General features: G+C 39.6%; 2 protein-coding genes across 7 annotated transcripts; both read right to left on the bottom strand.

Moving 5' to 3' along the window:
- Positions 1 to 3,557: 3,557 nt before the first annotated feature.
- mibp (muscle-specific beta 1 integrin binding protein) lies at positions 3,558 to 7,558 on the bottom strand. 3 transcript variants are annotated; one of them, XM_056377656.1, is made up of 8 exons: positions 7,303 to 7,558; positions 6,389 to 6,479; positions 5,792 to 5,840; positions 5,346 to 5,520; positions 4,493 to 4,564; positions 4,280 to 4,386; positions 4,053 to 4,138; positions 3,558 to 3,847 (listed from the first exon to the last, which is right to left on the bottom strand). In XM_056377656.1, exons 1-7 carry the CDS (start codon positions 7,326 to 7,328, stop codon positions 4,053 to 4,055), a joined length of 606 nt encoding a protein of 201 aa, XP_056233631.1. In that variant the 5' UTR covers positions 7,329 to 7,558; the 3' UTR covers positions 3,558 to 3,847. The 3 variants fall into 3 exon arrangements, with proteins under 3 accessions (XP_056233631.1, XP_056233630.1, XP_056233632.1); XM_056377655.1 differs by having other exon boundaries at positions 3,558 to 3,850; positions 7,303 to 7,556; XM_056377657.1 differs by lacking the exon at positions 5,792 to 5,840 and having other exon boundaries at positions 3,558 to 3,850; positions 7,303 to 7,554.
- Positions 7,559 to 9,501: 1,943 nt separating this feature from the next.
- Positions 9,502 to 21,565, bottom strand: atcaya (ATCAY kinesin light chain interacting caytaxin a). 4 transcript variants are annotated; one of them, XM_056379480.1, is made up of 14 exons: positions 21,390 to 21,565; positions 20,891 to 21,264; positions 19,235 to 19,334; positions 17,064 to 17,122; positions 16,695 to 16,943; positions 16,076 to 16,249; positions 15,792 to 15,894; positions 15,369 to 15,500; positions 15,111 to 15,197; positions 14,680 to 14,778; positions 14,394 to 14,429; positions 14,138 to 14,209; positions 13,965 to 14,017; positions 9,502 to 11,984 (listed from the first exon to the last, which is right to left on the bottom strand). In XM_056379480.1, exons 3-13 carry the CDS (start codon positions 19,309 to 19,311, stop codon positions 13,984 to 13,986), a joined length of 1,122 nt encoding a protein of 373 aa, XP_056235455.1. In that variant the 5' UTR covers positions 19,312 to 19,334; positions 20,891 to 21,264; positions 21,390 to 21,565; the 3' UTR covers positions 9,502 to 11,984; positions 13,965 to 13,983. The 4 variants fall into 4 exon arrangements, with proteins under 4 accessions (XP_056235455.1, XP_056235454.1, XP_056235456.1 ...); XM_056379479.1 differs by having other exon boundaries at positions 20,891 to 21,565; XM_056379481.1 differs by lacking the exons at positions 19,235 to 19,334; positions 20,891 to 21,264; positions 21,390 to 21,565 and adding an exon at positions 18,227 to 18,525.
- Positions 21,566 to 22,390: the final 825 nt, after the last annotated feature.

Genomic DNA, 22,390 nt, shown 5'->3' with positions numbered 1-22,390 from the left:
TTTTCCCATGCATACTGCAGGGACGTGCCAACAGACAGGTAGCCAGTAACGTGGTGTCAGTCCCGAGTGCATGGTGACGAAGTCGGCCAACACAGTGAAGATTATAGGAGGTCAGACTGGATACGTCCACCCCCCACAACCCCCACCCCCACCCTCTTCTAAATATACCCACATACCCCGGCAGGCACTCAGAGCCTTTCAGCAATCTGTGTGATTATAAATCCATGAATAAGTGTGAGAAACAGGAGTAGAGAAGCATGGATACATGTGTGTGTGTGTGTGTGTGTGTGTGTGTGTGTGTGTGTGTTGTGTGTGTGTGTGTGTGTGTGTGTGTGTGTTTGTGTGTGTGTGATTCGTGCAATACAATCACGGGGTGCAGGTCTAGTTGGATCAGGCAGGTTGTAACCGCATGGGTGTCATTGCTCCAGCATGACGGGTGGTCTCTCACTGTGTAAGCACTCGTTGACACACATGATTTAAGCCGCCGCCTCCTGGCACTCATGTCCCACATATGATATCTGACACCGTCAATAAACACTGCCTTTAGTTTCTCTGTTGTCATAATTACCAGATTAACCTGGATATTGTTCTTTTTACTTCACTACTTTTATACAACAGACATAATTACTAGTCCCTTTGCATATTAAGATTTTAATATGTACAAAGCACATGATCAGTTTGAAAATATGATCCATTAAACACAGTAAAGAAGTTAAACTTTGCTGCAGTTACATAAAGCAACATCAAAATGCTGCTTATGTGTTAATGCACCAGTTACAAAAATTCAATAATATATATGATGATATAAAATCAACATAGGCCATTTCTGCCCAACTGGTACTTTTTGAAGTAAATTAAAACATCTTGAAATTAGATCTGCTCTTTCTCCTCCTTTGTAAATCCAGAAAATTAATAATTAATGTTTAATTTCTGGACGCATGTTGACTCCTGCTACTTCACTATGAAGTCCATTCTCAGTGTGTGGGCATTTTATCTGCACCACAACTATTAATTATAGCTGATAGATGAATGTAGTGAAGTAAAAAGTACAATATTTCCCTTTTGAAATGTAGTAGACTACAACAACGTTGCATAAAATGGAAGAACTCAAGTAAAGTACAATGACCTAAAAACTGTACTTCAGTACAGCACTTGTAAATGTACATAGTTATATTCCGCCACTGGGTCTGGATGCGAATGAGACTTTTTCCAAGTAGGTAATAAACCTTTGTGTCCCATGACGCACATTGAGAACAGGCTGGTGAATCAAAAACAAATGCCAGACTTTCTAATTCGTTGACAGTGTAAATTTAAAATCTTGATAGACACTTTTTGTAAAACCCAAATCACAATTTGAGGTGTATTCTTGATCTCGGAGATGGCAGCTGGACAAAAGAAATGAACAATGAATAAAATACCTGTTGATTGCAAAGCAAAGAAAGAAGAGGATGACTCGTAACACATGCACCCACACAAACCTACACTGCAATGTTCTGTATGTGCGCACAAATGCTGCAAACAGAGGATCATGTAAGCACTGACATCGTAAAAACAGAAAATAACCTACATCCTCAGTGTTACACTCTGCTCCTGGGCACAGCCATGTTCACGTACCTGATATTACTGACTTCAGACAAGCCCACACTGCTGACCGATGTGCTTCAGTCACATGGTTCACCCAAGCTGTGAGAAATGCGGTCAGGTTTGTCCGGGAAAATGTCTAGACTGGATTTGTTTTTCTTAAGTTTCCCCTTTGCTGTAAAGCAGCTTGGGATAATAAAGCCACTGTTTCACACTTGCCTGTTTGCGTGTGGTGAAACACGTATTAGTTGATGTAAACCCTTTGGTTAGGATGATATATTTTTATGACTGTTATCTAAAATACAGAAATGTTATTGCGCATTCTCTGGAGTGTGTTCTCTGGTTTATCCTCTGGTTCACCCTTGGTGAGCAGATCCACCTGAGTGCGTGGTTTCACAGTCATCAGCACATACTGCTGTCATTTTTAGCACCAGGAGTCCAGGCCAGTTTGGTTTAGTCGACTTCCACCTGTTAGAGTGTCACAGTGACCACTTTGTCACTCCATTTCCACATGACACGCGCATGACAGATTATATGTACCTACAGCTGATGTCGAGAGGAACTGAGATACTGGGTGTTACCATAACAGGTGTCAAAAAATATGGTTACAGTGAGGTTATGAAATGAAAAGTGTGTTCATACTTTAAATGCACTTCAAGCCCCACTGACAAACTGACAGGTTCCTGAAGTAAAACGTTTCTATCTAATAATTCATAACTTCATGTTTTCTGTATAGGGACTCAAAATGACCCAAATCACCTCTGCTTTCTGACTGAGAAGTCACTTCCCCGAGGAGCAAGTCCAACAACTGTGCCAACACATGTAAAGCCTAGACTCACTTTGACATACAAATGCTCATTTGCTCCTCTAATGAAAGTATTACTGGACTCCCATCCACTTTGAAAATGAACCCTTAAAATACATGCACCTACCCGACCTGTTCTTTATTTAGCCTAACTGTGGTATGATAAGCTGAAGTTCATACAGTCTTCTCTGTGACAGTATGAGGTATTCCCTCAGAGGAAATGAGAAATTATTCTGGCCTATTTATATGTGTGGGAACATAGGTGATATCAGCACGTGCCCTAGGCCTCATGCGCTATACATCTAGTGATAATAGCCTAAATCTTGTGGTTAGTCTATGACCTACTCAGGGATCTACTTGAGGAAAGTGAGGGCAGCTATTTCAGGGCTACAGAGTTGAAAAACCCCAGGAGCTCAGAGAGGTGTGTGACAGGGCCTTTCCTATCTCTAAAATAGATGCGAGCAAAATTGGCTCAACCTGGATGTAGTTCATATGGATTGTTTGCATACTGTAATTCAGGTATCCAGGAAATGACTATGCTAAATTTCACACCAGTTAGACCATGTGTAGTGAGCCCACTTGAAACTGACCCACTTTCTCTTTCTATAGTTCACAACACAGCCTTTGTTCACCCTCTAATAGTCCCAAACCTTTTTGGCTTCTGCCTCTTTAAAGCTTGATAATGTCTACTCACAAGACCTCCGCAAAGGTTGCACATCTAGTTTAACTTAAGAGCGATATTCCCTTCATGGATTGTTTCAATTAACAGTCTTCAAAGGCCTGAAGGGGTAAATCTATTCAGTATTACCAGTAGTACATAGTATATGAAAACTATTGGAAACAAATGTTTTTTCTGCATGTTAATCGTCTTTCAACCCTTGTAGGAAATCACTGTTCCTGTTGCAGCTGACATGAGACTTGACATCCTCAAATACTAATTAATTCAGCTATGAACACTGTAATGTTAATCATTTGATGACAATGACATTAATTCAACCTGCAACCACTGTACAGATGTGACAGTGTTAAAGTATAGGCAATAAAAGCCTAGACTGGCTTATTAAAGTCAGACAGAGGTACCACTCAACTCAGTATAACCAATATAATAAAATTCAACACTATCATTATGTCGGCAGCAAATATTTTATGCGGGTGACAAACACACAAATGCTTCATGTACTGTATGTCAACAGCAGCTAATACATTTATTTGTAGGAGAATGCAGTTGGCAGATAAATGGTCCAGTACAAGTCAGTGGTTTAAGATAACAGTAACATGGATCAGTACAACAATCACCTTTTAAAAGGAAAAAAACAAAAAACACTGATCATCTGAAGATGATTGAAATAAAAGACAATGATAAGTTAACATTGTTTTGTTCTATGTACAAAAAAAAAAAAAAATGAAAAAAAATCCTTGAGACTATTTACAAAATCTGTACAGGGATGGAGAGGAGTCTTCCTGCTGTAAGAAACAGAGAAAAAAGTGTTAGTGTTAGGCACAGTTGCACGGTTTAGTGTCATCTGATAAAGTGCACAAAACATGGCTCAAATATATATATATATATATATATATATATATATATATATATATATATATATATATATATATATTATATATATATATATATATATATATATATAAAAAATAGTAGTTGACTTCTCACCTATAAACGATTGAGCAGGTTATTTTGAATGTCTTCATACACCTGGTTGTAGATCTCCTCTTTCGTTTTCAAACCATCCAGGTACCCTGCAACACAGGAAGTGCTCAGATGAGAAATGTTTTCATAACAGACACTGTCAGAATATTTCTGAACAAGCAAATTATACCCAATTTCAGAAAGAACATATGTTAAAAAAAAGAGATTAAACTAAATCAGCTGCAACATACCAATATGCAAGCTGCTGTCCTCCATCTCTCTCCTGTGCTTCAGGTACATGGGCCACACGTGGCCATCAAACAGGCCAGGAGGGTCGGGGACAGTGTACTGCCTTGTACTGAAAATGATAACACACAGTTAGAGAAAGAACACTTCCCATGACAGGATTTGATCATGCGAACATGTGGGATTAAATACAACCAAATGTTTTCACATCCACTCACCTTCTCCTCGACTTGCACTCCTCATAGGGAATCGTGATGTAATAGCACTTGTTGAAAACATCCTGCAGGGGCCTGAAGGGGAGATGCACAAGGTGATGAACAAGGTCATCAGCAACGATACATAATGTCCTTGACTAAACCAGAGTAAAGGAGTAAAGTTAGGCAACTGTTCCTGCTGTCTGTTATCTATATCTCTGCAGTAGGCTCAACACTCATCCCTAGAACGCAGAGTACCAATCACCCAGCACCCAGCTTTAAGTACAACTCAGAGAGCCTCTTACTGCTGAACCTCTTATCTTTAACTGCAGGACCTGCCCAAGTCTAAATACAGGGGTCCATGTACATGTGCCAATAGCAAGCATGCAAAAATTACCACGTGACACTAAAGAAAAGACACCGCCCATCATGTGTTTGTTGTCATGAATTTCTCAGAATTCACAAAAAGCAAGATGGCCTGCTGCCCTTCACTGACAGATCTGAGGTAACATTTAGAAAAAAGGATCTTTCACAGAATTAATTGCACAAATAGACACGTGCTAACTACACTTGTGTGGAAGAACAAACCACATTTCTTATTAATAAAACTGGATAATATTATTATTATCATCATTACAGATCCATGCAGGTCAGTTGTGTGGGACAGTGCAACCAAGGTTGAAATTTCAGCTTTCTTAATGCTGTTCAAACAGTATAGAAATTGAGCCATTGGTTCCTCTAGGCTAGCACACACACACACACACACACACACACACACACACACACACACACACACACACACACATACGAGTTAAACCACGTGAATTAAAAAAAAAAAAAAAAAAAACAAACAAACAAAAAAAAAAAAAAAACTTACGGGTAGTTGTAGAGCAGGAAGCCCTCCACAATCAGGATATGGATCTGCTCATCAGAGTTGGCCACGTCAGAGACAGAGGACAGGGTGACACCATGAGAACGAGCGAACTTCACAGGGTTCTCGATCCAGCCTTTTACTGTGTTAGTCATGGCCTCCATATCCAAAGCTGTGATCACTGTAGAGCAAGATCAATAGAAGAAAAGATGACAGAAAGGACAGAGGGAAGATTAGAATAGAGACAAGCAAAGAATGTTAAATATCAGAAATGTGTTTGTTGTTTTTCTCCAAGTTACTGGAGGTTATTATCAGCTTAATTTTGATATTATGGTGGTCATGTGACTATAATACATGCAGTCTTGGGTGGTGGGAGTATATTATATTTAAGGGACAGGTATGTGAATGTAAGGTAAACAATGAGTCAATGGCAGTCCTCAGAGAAGTCTTACCATCCCATTGTCTAAAGCCGTCCTTCCCGACTTCTATCTGATCGGGTTTCTGAAATAACAGTCACCAATAAAACATTGCTGCAACCTCACAGCTCTGAACACATGCAGATCCCTCTCACATACCAGAGTACGGCCAAATGAGTGCACACACACACACACACGCTCACACACAAAAGGAGGAAAAAAGGTACATAGCAAGAGCATGCACAAAATAAAGTAAGCAATTTACAAAAGTACATTACTCTAATAAAATTAGGAAAAAGAGAAATGCCAAAAATGTATACAACCTAAATGTGCTTAAAGGGATTGAGAACTGAAGAAATTAAGGAGGGTGAATTAATGCAAAGTTAACTGAGTTAAGGTGTGTTAGATGACTGAAGCATTAAGAAGAGATAACCAGGTAAAATAAACTACTTTGCATAGATATCAAATCTATTTCCATATCTACAGTAGAGAGCAGAGTTTGGCAGGATGGGATGTAATTCAGGATAGCAGCCATTACTTTTCTTACATGCAAGCCTCATGCAGTGTTCATTAAAGAGAAAACTGAGGCAAACTATAATTTAAAACTCTAATTAACCATCTGCTAAAACTCACCTTGAAGAAGTCATCTTGGTGCACAACACAGCAGTTGGGCAAAGTCTTGATCAACTTATTTGTCAGGGTGGTTTTTCCACCATTAGTGACTCTGTGAATAAAAGTCAAAAAGTGATTTTTAAAAAAAAAAAAAATACACATTGATTATCTCTAATAAATCCGTTGTGCCATCTTTCTGCCGTAACAAATGTGGCGCCCTTTGTTTACATTTTATATTTAATTAGTTATTTTGGTACATATATGAGAAAAAGTTACCGGTACATGTAGCTAAAATACAGTAGCATAAATAATTGTAAGAACATTTGGTGTGTGATGTGTGATTAAAAGTCGCACCGTTTTAGTAGAACCATGGGACAGAATAAAAAGCATTTGTTTCAACAAAATAAAATACATTTGTCATTTCATCATTTTAAAGTTAATGTATAAACGGTAATGTTAACATTAAACTGTTTTTGGTTTGGGACAACACTAAATGTTACCTCTCCCTCCACTTTTGAAACGAGTCTCGCGATGAATTTTCAAATGTCCCGCTCGATTTATAACAACAAACCAGTCACACCGGACACGACTTTAGACCGGTGTAACAGCCCAGCCTTGCAACTTTCTGGCGGGCAGCTGATAACACACGCGGTTAAAGGGATAATAACTATCGACCAGAGGCTATTACATAAATTGATAATTTTACCACTAACCACTACTTTGACTTAATATACCGACAGGAACAATAACATGATGGCACACAAGATCTTTTTAGTCAACTGTCTTATACAAACCGGGTAACTCCACTCAACTAATAGTCAGTCTAAACACAATAACGTCGCAGTATTTTAGATTACTACAGATGCTAGCAAACATTGAAAACATTATCAAACAACTGGCAGTTTGATTTTAAAAAAGAAAAACGTTAAACTTACCCGCCAATTCCTATAATGTATTTCATATTTTCGTCACTCCTCAACGGGGCAGCTCAACGTCGGCTGAAGAAACAGTCTAAAAGCTTACTTTTAACCAAAGATCGAGAATAAAAAATCCCACAAATTAAGCTCTTCGGGGAGTTTTAAATTTAAAACCAAACACAGTTAAAGCTCTGCAACTGCAGCTCTTCCTTGTAGGGCTCCATAGACTGTGCACTCGAGGTACTCCCATTTATACCCAACTTGCGTCCTATTACGTCACCACCGTTCTCGTGCTCGGACGTGGTCGCGCTTTTTTTCCACTCTGTACGTCGTCGCAGCAGCCAATCAGATCCGGCGAAGAGCTCCGACCACCAACCAATCACAGCCCGCAAACTTTCACACTGACATATTCGTCAGCAGCTTGTTGGTGTGTGTAACAGAGATGGAGGATCAGCAGGTAATCCACCTGATGATCATGCTGTTGTGGAAAACTACCACATTATTAAAGTAATTTATAACTATATATAAATATAGATACATAAATATATCTAGATATAGATATATATGTCCACATTTTTAAGTCATCCCTAAACATCTTAAAGTCAATACTATACTTTATAGCTTCTTACTGATAAGCACACACTTTATGTGAATATAGTCACTTTGTAGTTGAGCTTATATGTGTTGGGTAAACTGTATCAGAAGTGTGAGGGCAGTGTGAGCCCCTCTGTGAGTCAGCAAACTTGGGCCTGACTTTGAAGAGATCAGTCTAATGGGGACAGATGTCATCACATGTGAACCAGAATGATATACAGAACGCTCAGTGTTTTTTTTCTGCCACAAATGTTCTAGCTGGGACAGTAATGTACAATGCATTCATTATGGGTCATATACTGTGGAATATACTTTTAGTGTGTCGATATAACTCACCTGTACAGTGTCTTCTTAAAATGCTACCTCCTTTCCAGAGCCTTGCTGTCTTTCCTGGTCAGTGCAACATGGATGTTTCTATTTGTGAGTCTGGGCACATGTGCAATGTGAATCCTGTCACAGCCTTCAGGGGTCAGGGGTCAACAGTAAGGGTCTCCCTTTTCTGTCAGTATTAGTGTGTAAGGGAGAAGGGTGTGTGTGTGGGGGGGGGGGATTGTGACGATCTTACACTGATGATGTCATAGCACAAGAGAGAAGTATTTCAGAGTCGTACTCAGCCCTCCTGATACGGTAACTTCTCTCAGAAAAGGCAGCACCAAATTTAACCTGTCCTTGAGTATATACATGTCTTCTTTCTGCTAGAGATGTGGCTTTTCTGCTTGACATTCAAACTTAAGAAGTCACTCTAGCAAAATGAGTTCAGGAGGTTGCTTAACATGTTCTGGTCAATTCTAAATTACTTAAAAATAGATTTTATGGAAAAAGAATAACAAAAGCTGCTGCCATGTTGACAGTAAACTCAAGACCAATAGTCATCATCATGTTTTGATGACAGTCACATTTGCTTGATGAGCATTTCCAGCTTTTTTTTCTCCTCCCTGTAAAAACCTGTCCATCCCTTTTTGCTTTAAGAATAACAGGCATTCATGTTACACAGGTGGAACTAATGAAAGTTAACGACATCTTTGCTCCCCAAATTATTGTAATACAGTGCAGCAATTATTGTTATTAGTCACACCTGTGTCAGAAAGTCAGAATGTCTGCTGTGTCTGTTCAGACCTATGAGAGCACTGCTCTATTTTATTATACACCGTAATGTAGATGTAGGCTATACATGCACACGCAGTCTTCATCATATGCTTATGTATCCTTACAAGCTAACACCTTTTGAGTTACTATGACGAACAGCTGCCTGCTCACACACCCAGGTAAAAACTGAATATGAGGCTCTCAGTTTATCAAAAAATATTATTTTCAGACAGACTTAACAACATTATCTGGAACATGTGGTGTTATGATGTTAATGTGAAATTATTCGAAATTCTGGTGTGCACTGGGATTATTATGTTCTTTTAAACCTGTTTTTTTCTTTGTCATTTTTTAACCATATCTACAATATTTCTACATCCTGCAGAGCAAAATGTGTATTTGGCTTTTACTGGTAGATTTAGTAAGTTAGTAGTTTAGGAAGTATGGTTTCTCCAGGCCAACTTATGCATCTAAAGACTACAGATTATCTCTCTGTTTGAGTAAACAGAAAGTATAAAGGCAAACAACGTAGCAGAATTTGGGAGGAACAATTTATTCTGTTATATTTACAAGGCAAAAACAATCATGGCAATCTAGAAAGATGATAGATCATCTTTCCCATTTAAATCTGAGCAAACATTTTACAGCAGATAAATGGAAGGCAAATAAATTGTATGTTTATTGTGCTTTTATAGTCAAAATGAACATTTAGATTTTTGTAAAGTTCACATCATCCATTTATATGCAAACCTTGCTTTTGATATTGGGTGTAATTCGATATAGCAAATCTATAAATGGAAAGGCTATACTTTACATTCCTTTACTTATTCTGGATTTCCTTTGAACATTTGGTTCATAAATAGGCACTCAGTTCACCCAACAAACTACAAACAGAGAAACCTTCCCTCAAAGAATGACAAACTGTGGTTACTGTGCTAGGACAGCTCCATCGTGGATGATAAATAGTTGATGTAACTGCTCAGATTTGGTGTCATGACACCCTACAAGGCCAACCTTTTCTCAAACATCCACGCACTAAAAAGGCAACAGAACAAGAGGAAAATCAGAACTGAAATGGCACTTTAGAAACAGACATTTCATGAGTCCTATTTTCTTTACCAAAGAAGCGTGTGCCGCACTAACATACAATACAACTGCATGATTCAGTCATGCTCCTTTACAACAACACAAATACATTGAAGAGGACTCATCACCTCCCAATCTATCACAGTCTATGCTTCAAAGGTTATGCGACAACCAAATCCAGCAGTGCACAACAATATCAACAGGCAATACAAGTATGTAGTTCTTTACAAAAATAAAATTTCTTACTCCTCTGCTCTCCTGCTACAATAAGTTGACTGACTAGCGAACAAATGGAAGACGAGATAAAAATCAAGGAATCTCCAGAAAATGTCCAATCCATACTGCATTATGCATGCAAACAAACAATATAAATCATAAATCAAATAAGACCCCACCCCAAGCTACATTAAGGTCATCCATCGGTATTAACATCAACCTTTCTTAGCCGTGACCTTCCTTTTAGAGGCCACTTAATATCTGATACAGTCAGTGGTAAAGAAAATGATCTGTGCGAATTAAAGTAAAATGTACATCTTAAACTTAGTGTTGTCTAATGCACACTTGGAACACAAGTGCCCGGAAAATCACTGAAATCCTGATCACTGCCAGTATGTAGTTTATCATAAATGATCTCAACACTTTATGTTTAAAATGTACATTTTAGAAACTGTGTAAAAGAACCATATGTGCAATATTTGTGTATTTTGTCCAGATTATAGTCACTTTCATACAGATTACATTCATTATTCTTTATGTTTTGTATTTTGAGGGTTAGTATTTTTCTTATTAAGAATAGATAGCGGTACTAATAGTGATACTAAAATCTAACTAAATCACATACAATGCATGTCCGTGTAATGTATAAAATCTGTTTATGTGACCACAATCATATGCTACAAAATAGACAGATATCACTTCTCCATCTACAAATAATTTACAACACATATGATTCTTCTAGATATTCACACACAGGTTTTTCAGCAAATGGAAATCATGTCTCCCCTTTTTACACACAAGAAGACTGAGGTACATCATAACACAAGGTACAGTACAGATGGCAGGGCACAGAGGAAACTATCACAGAGCAGACGGGATCAGAAAAAACAGTATCAAATGATCCCTATGTCAGTGAATGTTAGTACATTTTAACATTTTCAAAATGTCAGTACAGCATATGAGAGAGTTTGGAAAGACCTTATGATACAGCAGTTATGAGGCAAAAAATAAAGATGAAGGCATCTGGATCGACTGGAATACTGTCGTTGTTATATACACATTATATTGACACAGACCAGGATGAATATAAATGTGTGTGACCGCTGCGGTCTGGTGAGCTCACACAGACCCAAGCTCGACATTTGTTACATCAGTGACATTGCTGTTTAACATCTCTGGTCCTGTCAAGTTACAATATGTGCACACCTCCCTCTTGTCAGGCTAAAATGTTGTATCTCCAAGTAACTCATAAAAACACCCTGGAATTTAGGCTGACAATCCAGTTAACGTACTCTGTTACTAACAAACTTCAGAATTGTAGAAACCGAGAGACAAGCCTGTAACCTGTCAACTGATATTAAGACATGAGAGAAACAACTAGTGTTTCACTGTTTTACTCACGAGGTCATGCCACACAGCAGGGTAATGAATTGATGTACTCAGCAACAGTTTCCATTAAGAAACAAGTTCTTGCAAACTAAGCTCGAAAGAGCAGCTTCTTCCCTCATACATTTAGAAGCTGGGTATATAAACCTCTCTGGGAGAAAGAACAAGGGGGTTCCAGACAGAGGGAATAGAGATGGAGCATTCACCATTTTGATTGGAAAGTGATGGCACAAATCTTCAGCTGGATGTCGATAAAACAAGGAAGCATATATAGACTTCTGCTTCTTATGGGTATAAATCAAAGGCTTCATGCTCCACACTTCTGTCACACCCTGCATGAAGAGAGGGAAAATGTTTGTGGATGATGATAACAAAACAGGACAATAAATAAAAAAAAAAAAAAAAACATGTTACCCTTAAGGCTAAAGTTAAATTTAACCATTAAAAACAAGTATCAAAATCAAATTCAAACTAATAATTCCAAGAAATATGTTCATGCAACTTTGTCTACGCCTGATCCTTTTTTTGAAGAGAATGAGGAAACTGTCTTTAGTAACAATATCATTTTGAATACAGTGTTACGGAAAATAATTTTGTTTGTAAATTTAAAATTCAGCATTTTTAAATCACAAATCAATCACATGTTGCAATCAAATTCTGAATTTAATGAAATGAAGACCTTCCTGACTTTCCCTATCTGTTCAATTTGTTGATCCTGATCTAAAAGGATCTTCTCAGACGAACTCTGAAGTTATGTGAAGGCACCATTTAGCCTATAGAGTTTTAACTTCTTTTCATACTGCAAGGCCAAGAATGACTCCTGTACACTGCTTATTGTTTTAAATCAATATAATATCAGTTTTATGTATTTTTTTTATTTTATTTTTTCATTTTATCATCGGTGTCTCAGTTCTATGACCGTTGACCCAGACAGACAGCTAGACGGACTCAGTATATCCTTCAGCCAGCTGGTATCAACCAGCTCTTACTGTAAGTAGCTCATTAACACTCAGTAGAGTGCTGTGGAAACGACTTATTTATGTTTACTGTTTGCTGCAGTCTATGAAAATGTTATTCATATCATGCAGCCTTTGTTTCATCAGCCTTTGTAAGGACATCTCCCTCCAGGACGTTTGCTGTGCGTTAACTCGACTACAAGCTCATACTGTGCAGCAAAAAAAAAACTCTTTAAAACAACAGAACATTTTGAATTCTTGCAGGGATCCCAAAGATTCAAAAGATATTGCACTGCAATAACGTCAGGCTGAATTTTGGGGAAATGTGTATGAAATGATGCACAACACCAGTCTAAGTTTAAATATTTCACTCAGTGTAATTCCCATAAAGGATATACTCTGGCTTAAGTGAAAAGTTGCTGCAAGCTAATAAATATAAATATATAAATGTAATCCTGCTACACAATGTGAAAGATGTTCTAAGAAACCTTTGCTCATTGCTGTGTAATGTATAATCAGGCAGAGGGAGCACACTGAAGAGAAGAAAAGGGCATTCAAAAGAAGCCACTCTAAAAGCTAAAAAGCCACTTCATGTAATGGCTGAGCATCAGTGTGAAAAGGTTTGCTAAACATTACCAACTACAGGTAGTCAGATAACCTTCCCTGACAATGGAGGAATATCAGTTGGTCAATGCAAATCTGAATATGAATGGTTAACAGGTTAACAAATAGAGTTACACCCCCTATCTGCCCCAACTCACACCCTGCACGAACAACTACAAATCCTTCACCTCCACATTCACTCTGTCTGCACCTCTCCCCAACAACGCTCCAGATCAGATGAGCATCTAAAGGAGCAGGCATAGTTTTTTCTCCACAGGTCATTGTGCGAATGCAAATGTAATGAGTCCCATTTGTCTAATGAACAACAGATGCACCTAATTATCCTGTTATTGTGCAAAAGATTATAATATCACACTACATATTCACACATTGTCAATATTCAGTTACTCATATTCATTTCTGCTCAACTTCAACATGTTATTTATTGACAAGGTGTGTTTTCCATGCATGTGCCGCTACATGCACAATTTTACTCAAAATGGATAAACCTGAATTCTTACTAAATGTATGTTATACGATCTAGTGTAACAAAGAACTTGCAAGTAAACAGCAAACACATGCACTGAAATATGTGATTCTGATCTGTACTGAAATACATATGAAAAACAATATACTAGAAAATGTAATTACTCACTATTAAGGTGGTAATGTAACCTGGTGGATCCATTTCAGAGCACAGAGCCACCTTGTGGCTAATATAAGAAATACAGAAGTGGAGTATATTGTCCTCACCTGCAAATCATGGTCCTTCTCATAACCCTTGATCTACAATCACTGACTTTGGCCTGGAAATAAGAAAAAAAACAGCTTTATAAAAAGATGAAATGATAACATTGTGCCAGAAACTGATGAATGTCCCCAACTAGTAACTTGTCTAATGTGAATTCATGACAGACGACCAATACCTCTCAGACTTTTTAATTGGCTCCTGTGGGACTGACTGATGCTGCTCCTGCTGTCTCTGCTCCTGCTCCATCCTACACACACACATGCACATGAACACGAAGAGGGAGAAAGAGAGAGTTATTGTAGGCAGTTGGGCTGATGCCCATTTGGTTTGCCAACTGGTTTAGATTAAGTGCCTAAACCATAGTTCACTTTGAGTGCAATTCTTCATAGGTAATATGTATGTGCAAGTGATAAATGAAAGATATATTTTACCTTTCCCGCCGGGCTTTAATCCTCTCCTCGTCAAATCTGAAAATGAGTAAGAGTGTAATGTTCCCAATTCACACAGTAAATCCTGACACCTAAGCCATTTTCATTAAATTAGAATAGTAATCTTATTTTACATTTATTCAAATAAGATCACAGTAGACTTGTTCTCAATTAGATTAACATGAATAATCATTTTCCGGTAAGACATACAGCAGGAGCATCTGCCGCCTGGAGGCTGAGATTCACTCCTGCAGCTCATTTTCTCCATCTAGTGGTCAAAGACACTTACTGCACCACACACTCCGGCACATGGACATGCTCCATGGGGACGATCTCTGCCAGTTCATCCAGGCTGTGGACATACTGGATCTTATTCATGAACTTCACACTGTATGATGACGAGACAACAACAAGACAACAACAGTTACAGTGGTTACATTATTGAAGTCATGAACAGATGAGCACAAACGGACCGACACATGAAACGTCTTTACAAACATGGAATAATATTTCAACAATGTTCTAGGCACTCTGTGTCACTGCCAAAATTTAAGTGACTTAATTCTGTATGACAGGGATATTTATATCTAAGAGCCCGGTCCAGCCTTCATCAGTTTACTGTGATTAGTACCACAAAAAGCACTTTAACTTGTGTACCAGGTTTTGTGGATTGCCCACTCTGAAGTATAACCATTCAGTTGTTGTTTCTGTGTGCATCACCTGATAAAGGGCCTAGATATGGCGAGGACAGTGCGTATGAACCACGTGGGATGAGCGATGACCAGAGACTTCAGGTTCTTCCTTAATCTGCCGTCACAACGCAAATAACAAGTCCATTCAGTCAGCGGAGAGGGGTCAGTGTTTACAAGTTTAAGATGAGCATACAATGTAGTTATAAGTATTACGAAATGTTTTATACACATGACACAAATCAATATGATGGAGCAATTTTTTTTCTGCAGTTTTTCTTTTTCTCACCTTCTGTCAATCATCTGGTAACATTTCTTGAGCCAGCTGATCCCGGGCATCTTACTCCGAGGAGTGGCTCCGTTCATGTAGATGATCAGGTAATCTTCAGCCACAAGCATCTCCAGACTGCTCACCACATACCTGGAGAAGAGACGAGGGAAACACTGACTTCAAAACAGTTGTACGTAAGGGTACAGCATCGTGAAAGGACTTTAAGACATGTAAAAGGACTGGGAACAAAAAAACTATAAAAAAACACAAGAGTGGGACATGCCGGTATGAATCCAAGCCCTGTGTATTTCCAACAAGATGATCCTAAGTCAGTATTTTCTGATCTGGGAGCCTCTATGCACCAAGCCGTTCAGGAATCCATTCATGCACGACATCGAACACTTTACTTATATAAATAAAAGGCAGCCATGTCAAACTCACAGGAAGAGGTTTTCCATGATGTAGTGATAGTCTGGACAGCTGCTGTCAGGCAGGTAACAGGCAGAGAACACAATGATGGCATTGAGACCTTCTCCATAATAACCTGATGAGAGAGAGTTTCAGTAAATCATGAATACTGTTTCAGCAACAACAGTGACAAACGTCTTCTACATGTAAACTCAATAACACATCTTAAAAGTAAAAAGTTGCATGTTTTAGTCCATAAAACACAATGTTTGCGTATTACTAGAAACCATCAGATTGATTTCTGCCCTTTCACTGACCTCCGTGTGTGATGACCCGCAGGTAAGGCCTGATGACCTGCATGTCAATACGATGCTCCTGTTCTCCGATGATCACTGTTCTCCAGAGGCGTCCGTTGTTGGCGTTCCCCTCCTCACCCACGTCTCCTGACCCGCCGCCAGGACCTGCTTTGGCTGAGGCCACCGGTGTGTCATCTGAACAGATACAAACCCAGATTGAGTGTAAATTCCTTTTCAAAGAGGTTTTGATCGGTTAAATTCAGATTAGATCATAACATAAAAAAGTATGGAATATAAAATGTCAACAATAAAATTAGTTTTTAAGAAAGTGAAAAAAAATGAAACCGATAAAACACATTAGAACTGGAAATAAAAGTGTTTTTCAGGACATAATTAGGATAGGAATTAGCATAAGGATATTATATGCTACTGATTCTACAAGCTTCATCTACAAGCACTGAAGAGTCATATACAGTATATTACAGTCCCTGTAGTTCAGCATTAGAAGTTCATTTTAAAATTCAGATTAAACTCAAAACATAATCTTAGAGATAGTTTTGGAAATAATATGTTATTATAATATGTAATGAAAGGGGTTAAAACAGCAAATAAACCAGCATATGTATTTTTAACCCCTGACCTTCCCACTCCAATTCATTGCCATTGGTGATGAACTCCAGTGAGTCTGTCTCGTCTGGAGTATCGATGTCATCAACATTAATGTCCAGGTCATCTGGCGTGTCCAGGAAGTCGTCTGACAGCAGAGAGCCCTCGCTCTGATCCAGGGAGAGGTTCATCTCCGGGGCAAGCAACGTACGGCGTTTACGGTGGGATGAGGACACACCGCCGCCTCCTCCGGGTGGGCTCACATTCAGGGAGTTAGGGGGAGCTACAGCAGCAAGACCAGGAGAGGAGAGGAGAGGAGAGAGGAGAGGAGAGGAGAGGCTGTAACTTAAATCATGAAGCAGGGTTTCCAATCAGTGATCATCCAGTGGTCAGTGTTACTTACACGCTCTGTCGTCTGTGAGACCACAGGAGGAATCCATGTCTCCGTACTCTGGTAGTGGTCTGGAGGGAAATACAGATAACCAGTACTGAGTTTGTTTAGTACAATATTATTTATTTTAATCGTCAGGGGTTCAAACAATCATGATTTTGCCCACTTACTGGGACCTAAAATAAAAGTAACCATAGGTTTTGGCTAATATATATATTTTTCTGATCTCTGTTCTTCACATTGCATTGGTCTCTAACTTCGGCCTCACAACACTGTAAAATGCAACCTAGTGATTAGGATGGTGCTCAATGGGCCAGTCAGGGCATGGGAGTTGTCACTGATCTGGCTAAACACTAAAAAGAGCGGCAAGCAAAAGAGGATAGAGATGGTAATTAACGTCTCTCTGGGGAGAGATGAAGATTACATGGCTGCCGGGCAGGGTGTGAGGCAGAGCAGAGAGGGGGAAAGGGGAGGAATAGGAGACAAAGAATGAGGGGAAGAGAGGGAGGAAGAACTCCTCTGTGTGTCACTGCATATAGACAAAGTTGTGAAGCTCTGTTTCTCTTCACACTGCAAGTTATTTACCGTTGACACCCCACACAGACTAGAAGTCCAAATATTCCTCTGCATATACTCATGTGTGTGTGTTTGTGTGCTGACGTGTGTTTATTTGTATGGAAGCAAACTACGCACATTATGACGGATGTGCTTACACATGCATGTGTTGTTTTGTGCCTTTCAGCAACGACACCGAGTTACAGCTGTTCAGCTAAATGGTAAAAAAAAAAGAAAAAAAAGATGCAGAGAGCTACAGCGCAGTGTTTTTCAGCAGAGGCGGTTTTAGCTGCATTCCTGTGAAAGCCAACTGCTTCATCCACCCATCTGCAGGAGGACAGTGTGTGACAGTGTGTGCCCCATCCTGAGCCAACAACACTGGCTTTAGCCCAGAGAAACAGGCACTGACGAACGGTCTGAATCTATTCCCCGGGGACCCCTGCAGTGATTTATAGTCCACCGCTTCCTTTGTCAGAAATGAAGCCATTTCTATAAACACAACAGACTGATGTGGATTTTCTTATTTTAACAAAAGCTAGATAATCTCTTTTGTTCCTGTTTATGGCCGCATTGTCCTTCATCTACAAACATCAATATCAGGATGAACCAATGATGCTTACCTTCTGGAGAGAGTACAAGGGCTGCTTTTGTCAAAGCCGATTCAAATGAGCTTTTAAACCTCACACACCTTTATATTTGGTTTGCTTACTCATTCCCTGTCCTCTCAGCTGATAAGAGACAGGCCGGAGTAGAGCATCTCTCTGCGGCTACCTTAATAATCCATTTGCTGCTGGCTGTTCCTCCGCCTCTGTTTGTCTTTAACCAAAACCTGCCACCATTTTCCTGGCGATGCTCGACTGCTATTGCGTCACATGACGTAGCCTGAGACCATTTACAGACAGACGCTGCACCTGCTCTCTGGCTTCCTGCCTCCCCATCTGACAGAGGAGGGAGGAGGGAGGAGGGAGGAGGGAGGAGGGAGGAAGGAGGAGGGAGGAGGGAGGAAGGAGGAGGGAGGAAGGAGGAGGGAGGAGGGAGCCCAGCACTAACTATCATCACACTTCTCTTGTGCTCTGTTCCTGCCCAACAAGCTCCTCATTTAAACCTCTGAACATCAAATTCCTCTCCTACGCTTTCTAATTCCTTATGAATTTCTATGGTGCACTTTTCTTTTTCCTTCATTTATCTTTCTCTCTGTTTCTGCTACTGCTGTGGCAGATCATTGATCATTGTCAAATGTCGCACTCTGCAGTTATTAAAACCTTCAGCTACGATCTGCACATATCCATTGATGCTTGGAAAGCAGAACATAAACAAGATAAGGCTGTCAAGTATCACTGTGTCAATATTACAAAAATATTCAGTAACATAAATATCACTGAACTGGAAATAATATTATGCATCTGGCTCATAAAGTTAATTGGCGATTCATGACTAATTAAATGCATAATTAATCTTAAATAATGAGATATTCACCCACAAACTAATATGTACCGTTAATTCATACAAACACATATTCACAAGTTTTTTTACTTAGTAGTCTCAACTTTCAGCATCAACAACTTGCCTATATTTGACATCAGTAGGACAGAATAGATGATGACCAATAGAAAATAAAAGGATCCCACCTGGGAAAGTCTTCATCCTGCCACTCGTCTTTCACTTCCATGTTCTCCATTCGTAGAGTTGCCTCTGTCGTGCCCATCCCTCGGAGAGGAGAGCAGGGGCCTGCAGGTGTGAAGAGAAATATTTATTAATGAACACCATTCACAACAACAGATGAAAACTGTCAGGTAACTCGAGGGTACTGACTTGACAGTGAGCTCAGTGGTTGCACCGCAGGGACACGTGGTTGACTTAAATGGAAAAGGGAACAGTCAGCATTGTTGGAGGATTTTTGTCCAAATAATTTGCTCTCTTTCATTACAATTTGTGGGCTGCAAACGCTGTTGGTCACATGGGTTTTATCCCCCTGCCCACAGGAGCACATGTGAGAGGCATGTGACTGGCTCGGGCAGAGCCCATTTTCTGGGCTCCACTCTCCTCAAAGTCAAATATTACGTACAAATTTGCTCCTTGGTGGAATTCAAGAGGCCAGTGTGGAGGACGACTTTCAGGCCTAATCCTCCCTCACTGCTCCTTAATCCTACCTCACTGATGTGACTGCTGCCTTTCTGATCTCTAGTCACACTCAGGTTTTAAGTCAACAATAGTATTAAAAGAAAAACTTCACTTCGGATCTAATAATGGAGAATTCACATAGTGATGCTTTGGGCAATACAGTGACTGATTGCATAATGAACAGTGTGACTAGGATGCACCCCTGTAATTCAGTACACAATAGTAACACATCAATAACAGCAGAACTGGTCTGTTTTCGCTGTGAACGGTCGGAGAGGAACACTGTTACTGTTTAATTGGAGCTAACATCCTGTTGTCTCTCTGGTTCTGCATGCAGTGGATTTCTACGATATAATTGCTAGGAGTGCAGCGGTTCTGGTGGTTTTGGCAGCGACATTCGTGGCTGAGTATAAACTGGAGGGCAGCCATGTCTCACACAGAGGAAATCATTCATTTCCACAGATCCTATATTACACACGAGGAACAAAGCAAACATATGAGATTGCAGCATGCGGTCAAATCCACTATGGAACTACACACTCTTGTTTGTAGCAGGTCAGAGTCATCTATTATCAAATGTGACAACAATCCCAAAAGAGAAAGTGGTGGAAAAAAAAAGAAAATGGTGCATGAAGAAAAGAGACTAAATCATTATCAGTTATTTCTCAAAAATGATGAGGTTTCTTCTTCACACCACGTTTGCACATTTTGACAGCTGGAAAAATCATGAAATAGTAATTGTATGTGAAATTTTTCGATTAACCATTTAAAGATTTCTACAAAATTGTTTTATGGACAAACTGACCGTTGCCTGAAGACAAATATGGACTATATTTATTTAATATTATACTATACTTATTGTATTTATATGCATCTATAACCCATTACATGTCATTTAAAGACTCCTGTACAAGTGTTGTCCCCTGTCAACCCACTCACTTTGAATGAAAATCTACTAAATGAATTGGAGCCAAATATGCAGCACCCCAAATTAAAATGGTCCCACAGCCTTTCTAGGTCATCGCAAATGGAACAGTCAATAGAGAAAAAAAGAACAAATGGATTTCATGTGTAAGTGGACATCCAATGTCTAGTCAGTGCAAGGTGTAAATAGTGCAAGCAGATTAGAAATGCAAGGACATTAAGTCAATGGCTATACTCACATGAGCGGTGCGAGATCCCCTCAAAACCTCTCACTGGTCCGTGCCTGTGATTCCTCCCTTCCTCCTCAGTCACAGATGGATGCAAGGATTCAAAGGGAGTAAGTCCTGATCTCCCCTCACCAACAGAAAAGCATGGGTCGGGCTGAAATCTCTCCTCACTCTCTCTGTCTTTGACTAATTCACATGCACACACACACTCACGCACAGACACAGTTGTACAGTGTCCTCGATGTCTGCTACTAGCCAGCAGCAGGTGTCTGAAGACAGGGGGCACCTCTGTGCTGGGCTCCCCCCCTCCTCTCCTCCGCCTCTGGCCACCTTTGTTGGGGAAAGACTGGCCGTGAAGAGCGAGCCGACAGCCTGCCTCTCAGCTCCTACAGCCACACCACCAAGACACAAAATTCCTTAAATGAGACTACATCTGCTCTGGCAACACGATCTCACTCTCTATCTCATCCCCTTTTCTCTGCTTGTGGCTGGAGCATCTTTTTGCCCTCACCTCAAAATCAGTTCAAACCCTCTCAATGGTCCCTCAATGGACCCCTCAATGGAAGCAGCTTATTGATCCCTACAACAACTTGGAGAAAAATGAGCACCAGTCTCTGTGTCCCTTCACTCCATTAGATAACCCTGCTATGGTTTTCACTGGTCCTCTATGTGGCTGCTGTTCCCTGGCAACAGCATCTCTCCCCATCCATGGCATCTCCCCTCCCTCTCTGTCTCCTCACCCCAGTATCTTTCATACCTACTCTACCCCAACTCTCCCCACACACATTAATTATTCAGCCCCTTGCTTCATTTGTACCCAACCAATCATATCACCCCTTCAGTTTCCCTGCATAGGATGCTAACTTATTCTGCATGTTCCTATAACAGGTCTCTTTCTAATTTAGGTTATTTGTGCATCTGATGTAATCCTATATGTCCCGGTAGTAATAATTATCAGTAGGTTTATATTTTTATCTGAGCTTCATTTTTGTCTGGAGTTATGTGCCGCTCCTGATGTGCTGCCTTTTCAGAACTCAAGGTCATTTTTACCTTATTAGCCATCTGTAAGATGACGATTTGCAGGTAGTTCATTGCAACAGTGACAGCGCTGCTGAAAGTGATGTTCTATTAAAATATGTTGCCAACAGACTCATTGCTTGGTAGTTTGGTTTACATTAGATTTCATCTCTATAGTCGGTGCAAGCGTGACTGACATTTAGCAGATACTGCAGGAGAATATGCAAGCGAAGCGAGAGGACTCACTTCCACCTACTTCCGGATTCGCTTAAACTTATTTTTGTTTTTCTTATTTTTTTTAGGTAGGGTACGTGAGGATAATTTTAGCATTATTTTCTTAATTTTGATTTAAACAGAATCCTAGACATTTACAAAATGTTTTTTGTTGCTGTATATTTAGTTTTAATGAAGTGAGTGATAATCCTCTTTATTTTCTGTTCTTCATTCCTTTTCAGTTTTCACTGTTCCTGACTATCTAGTGATCTTTAAATCATG

This window comes from Seriola aureovittata, chromosome 6, assembly GCF_021018895.1.
Source record: "Seriola aureovittata isolate HTS-2021-v1 ecotype China chromosome 6, ASM2101889v1, whole genome shotgun sequence".
Taxonomy (NCBI): Eukaryota; Metazoa; Chordata; class Actinopteri; order Carangiformes; family Carangidae; genus Seriola; species Seriola aureovittata.
The sequence above is the reverse complement of the archived record's forward strand: the minus strand, read 5'-3'. Positions and strand labels throughout refer to the sequence as shown.

What these genes read in the sequence shown, in the direction of transcription:
- atcaya (XM_056379479.1), bottom strand. Translation starts at nt 19,311, where the DNA reads ATGGGCACGACAGAGGCAACTCTACGAATGGAGAACATGGAAGTGAAA. An exon ending in ATTAAAGCCCGGCGGGAAAG is followed by an intron (nt 14,210 to 14,393) that starts GTAAAATATATC and finishes GTGTGTGTGTAG; the next exon opens with GATGGAGCAGGAGCAGAGAC. An exon ending in CCAATTAAAAAGTCTGAGAG is followed by an intron (nt 14,018 to 14,137) that starts GTATTGGTCGTC and finishes TCTTATTTCCAG; the next exon opens with GCCAAAGTCAGTGATTGTAG.
- mibp (XM_056377656.1), bottom strand. Translation starts at nt 7,328, where the DNA reads ATGAAATACATTATAGGAATTGGCGG. An exon ending in TACATTATAGGAATTGGCGG is followed by an intron (nt 6,480 to 7,302) that starts GTAAGTTTAACG and finishes TTTTATTCACAG; the next exon opens with AGTCACTAATGGTGGAAAAA. An exon ending in GGACAGCAGCTTGCATATTG is followed by an intron (nt 4,139 to 4,279) that starts GTATGTTGCAGC and finishes CCTGTGTTGCAG; the next exon opens with GGTACCTGGATGGTTTGAAA.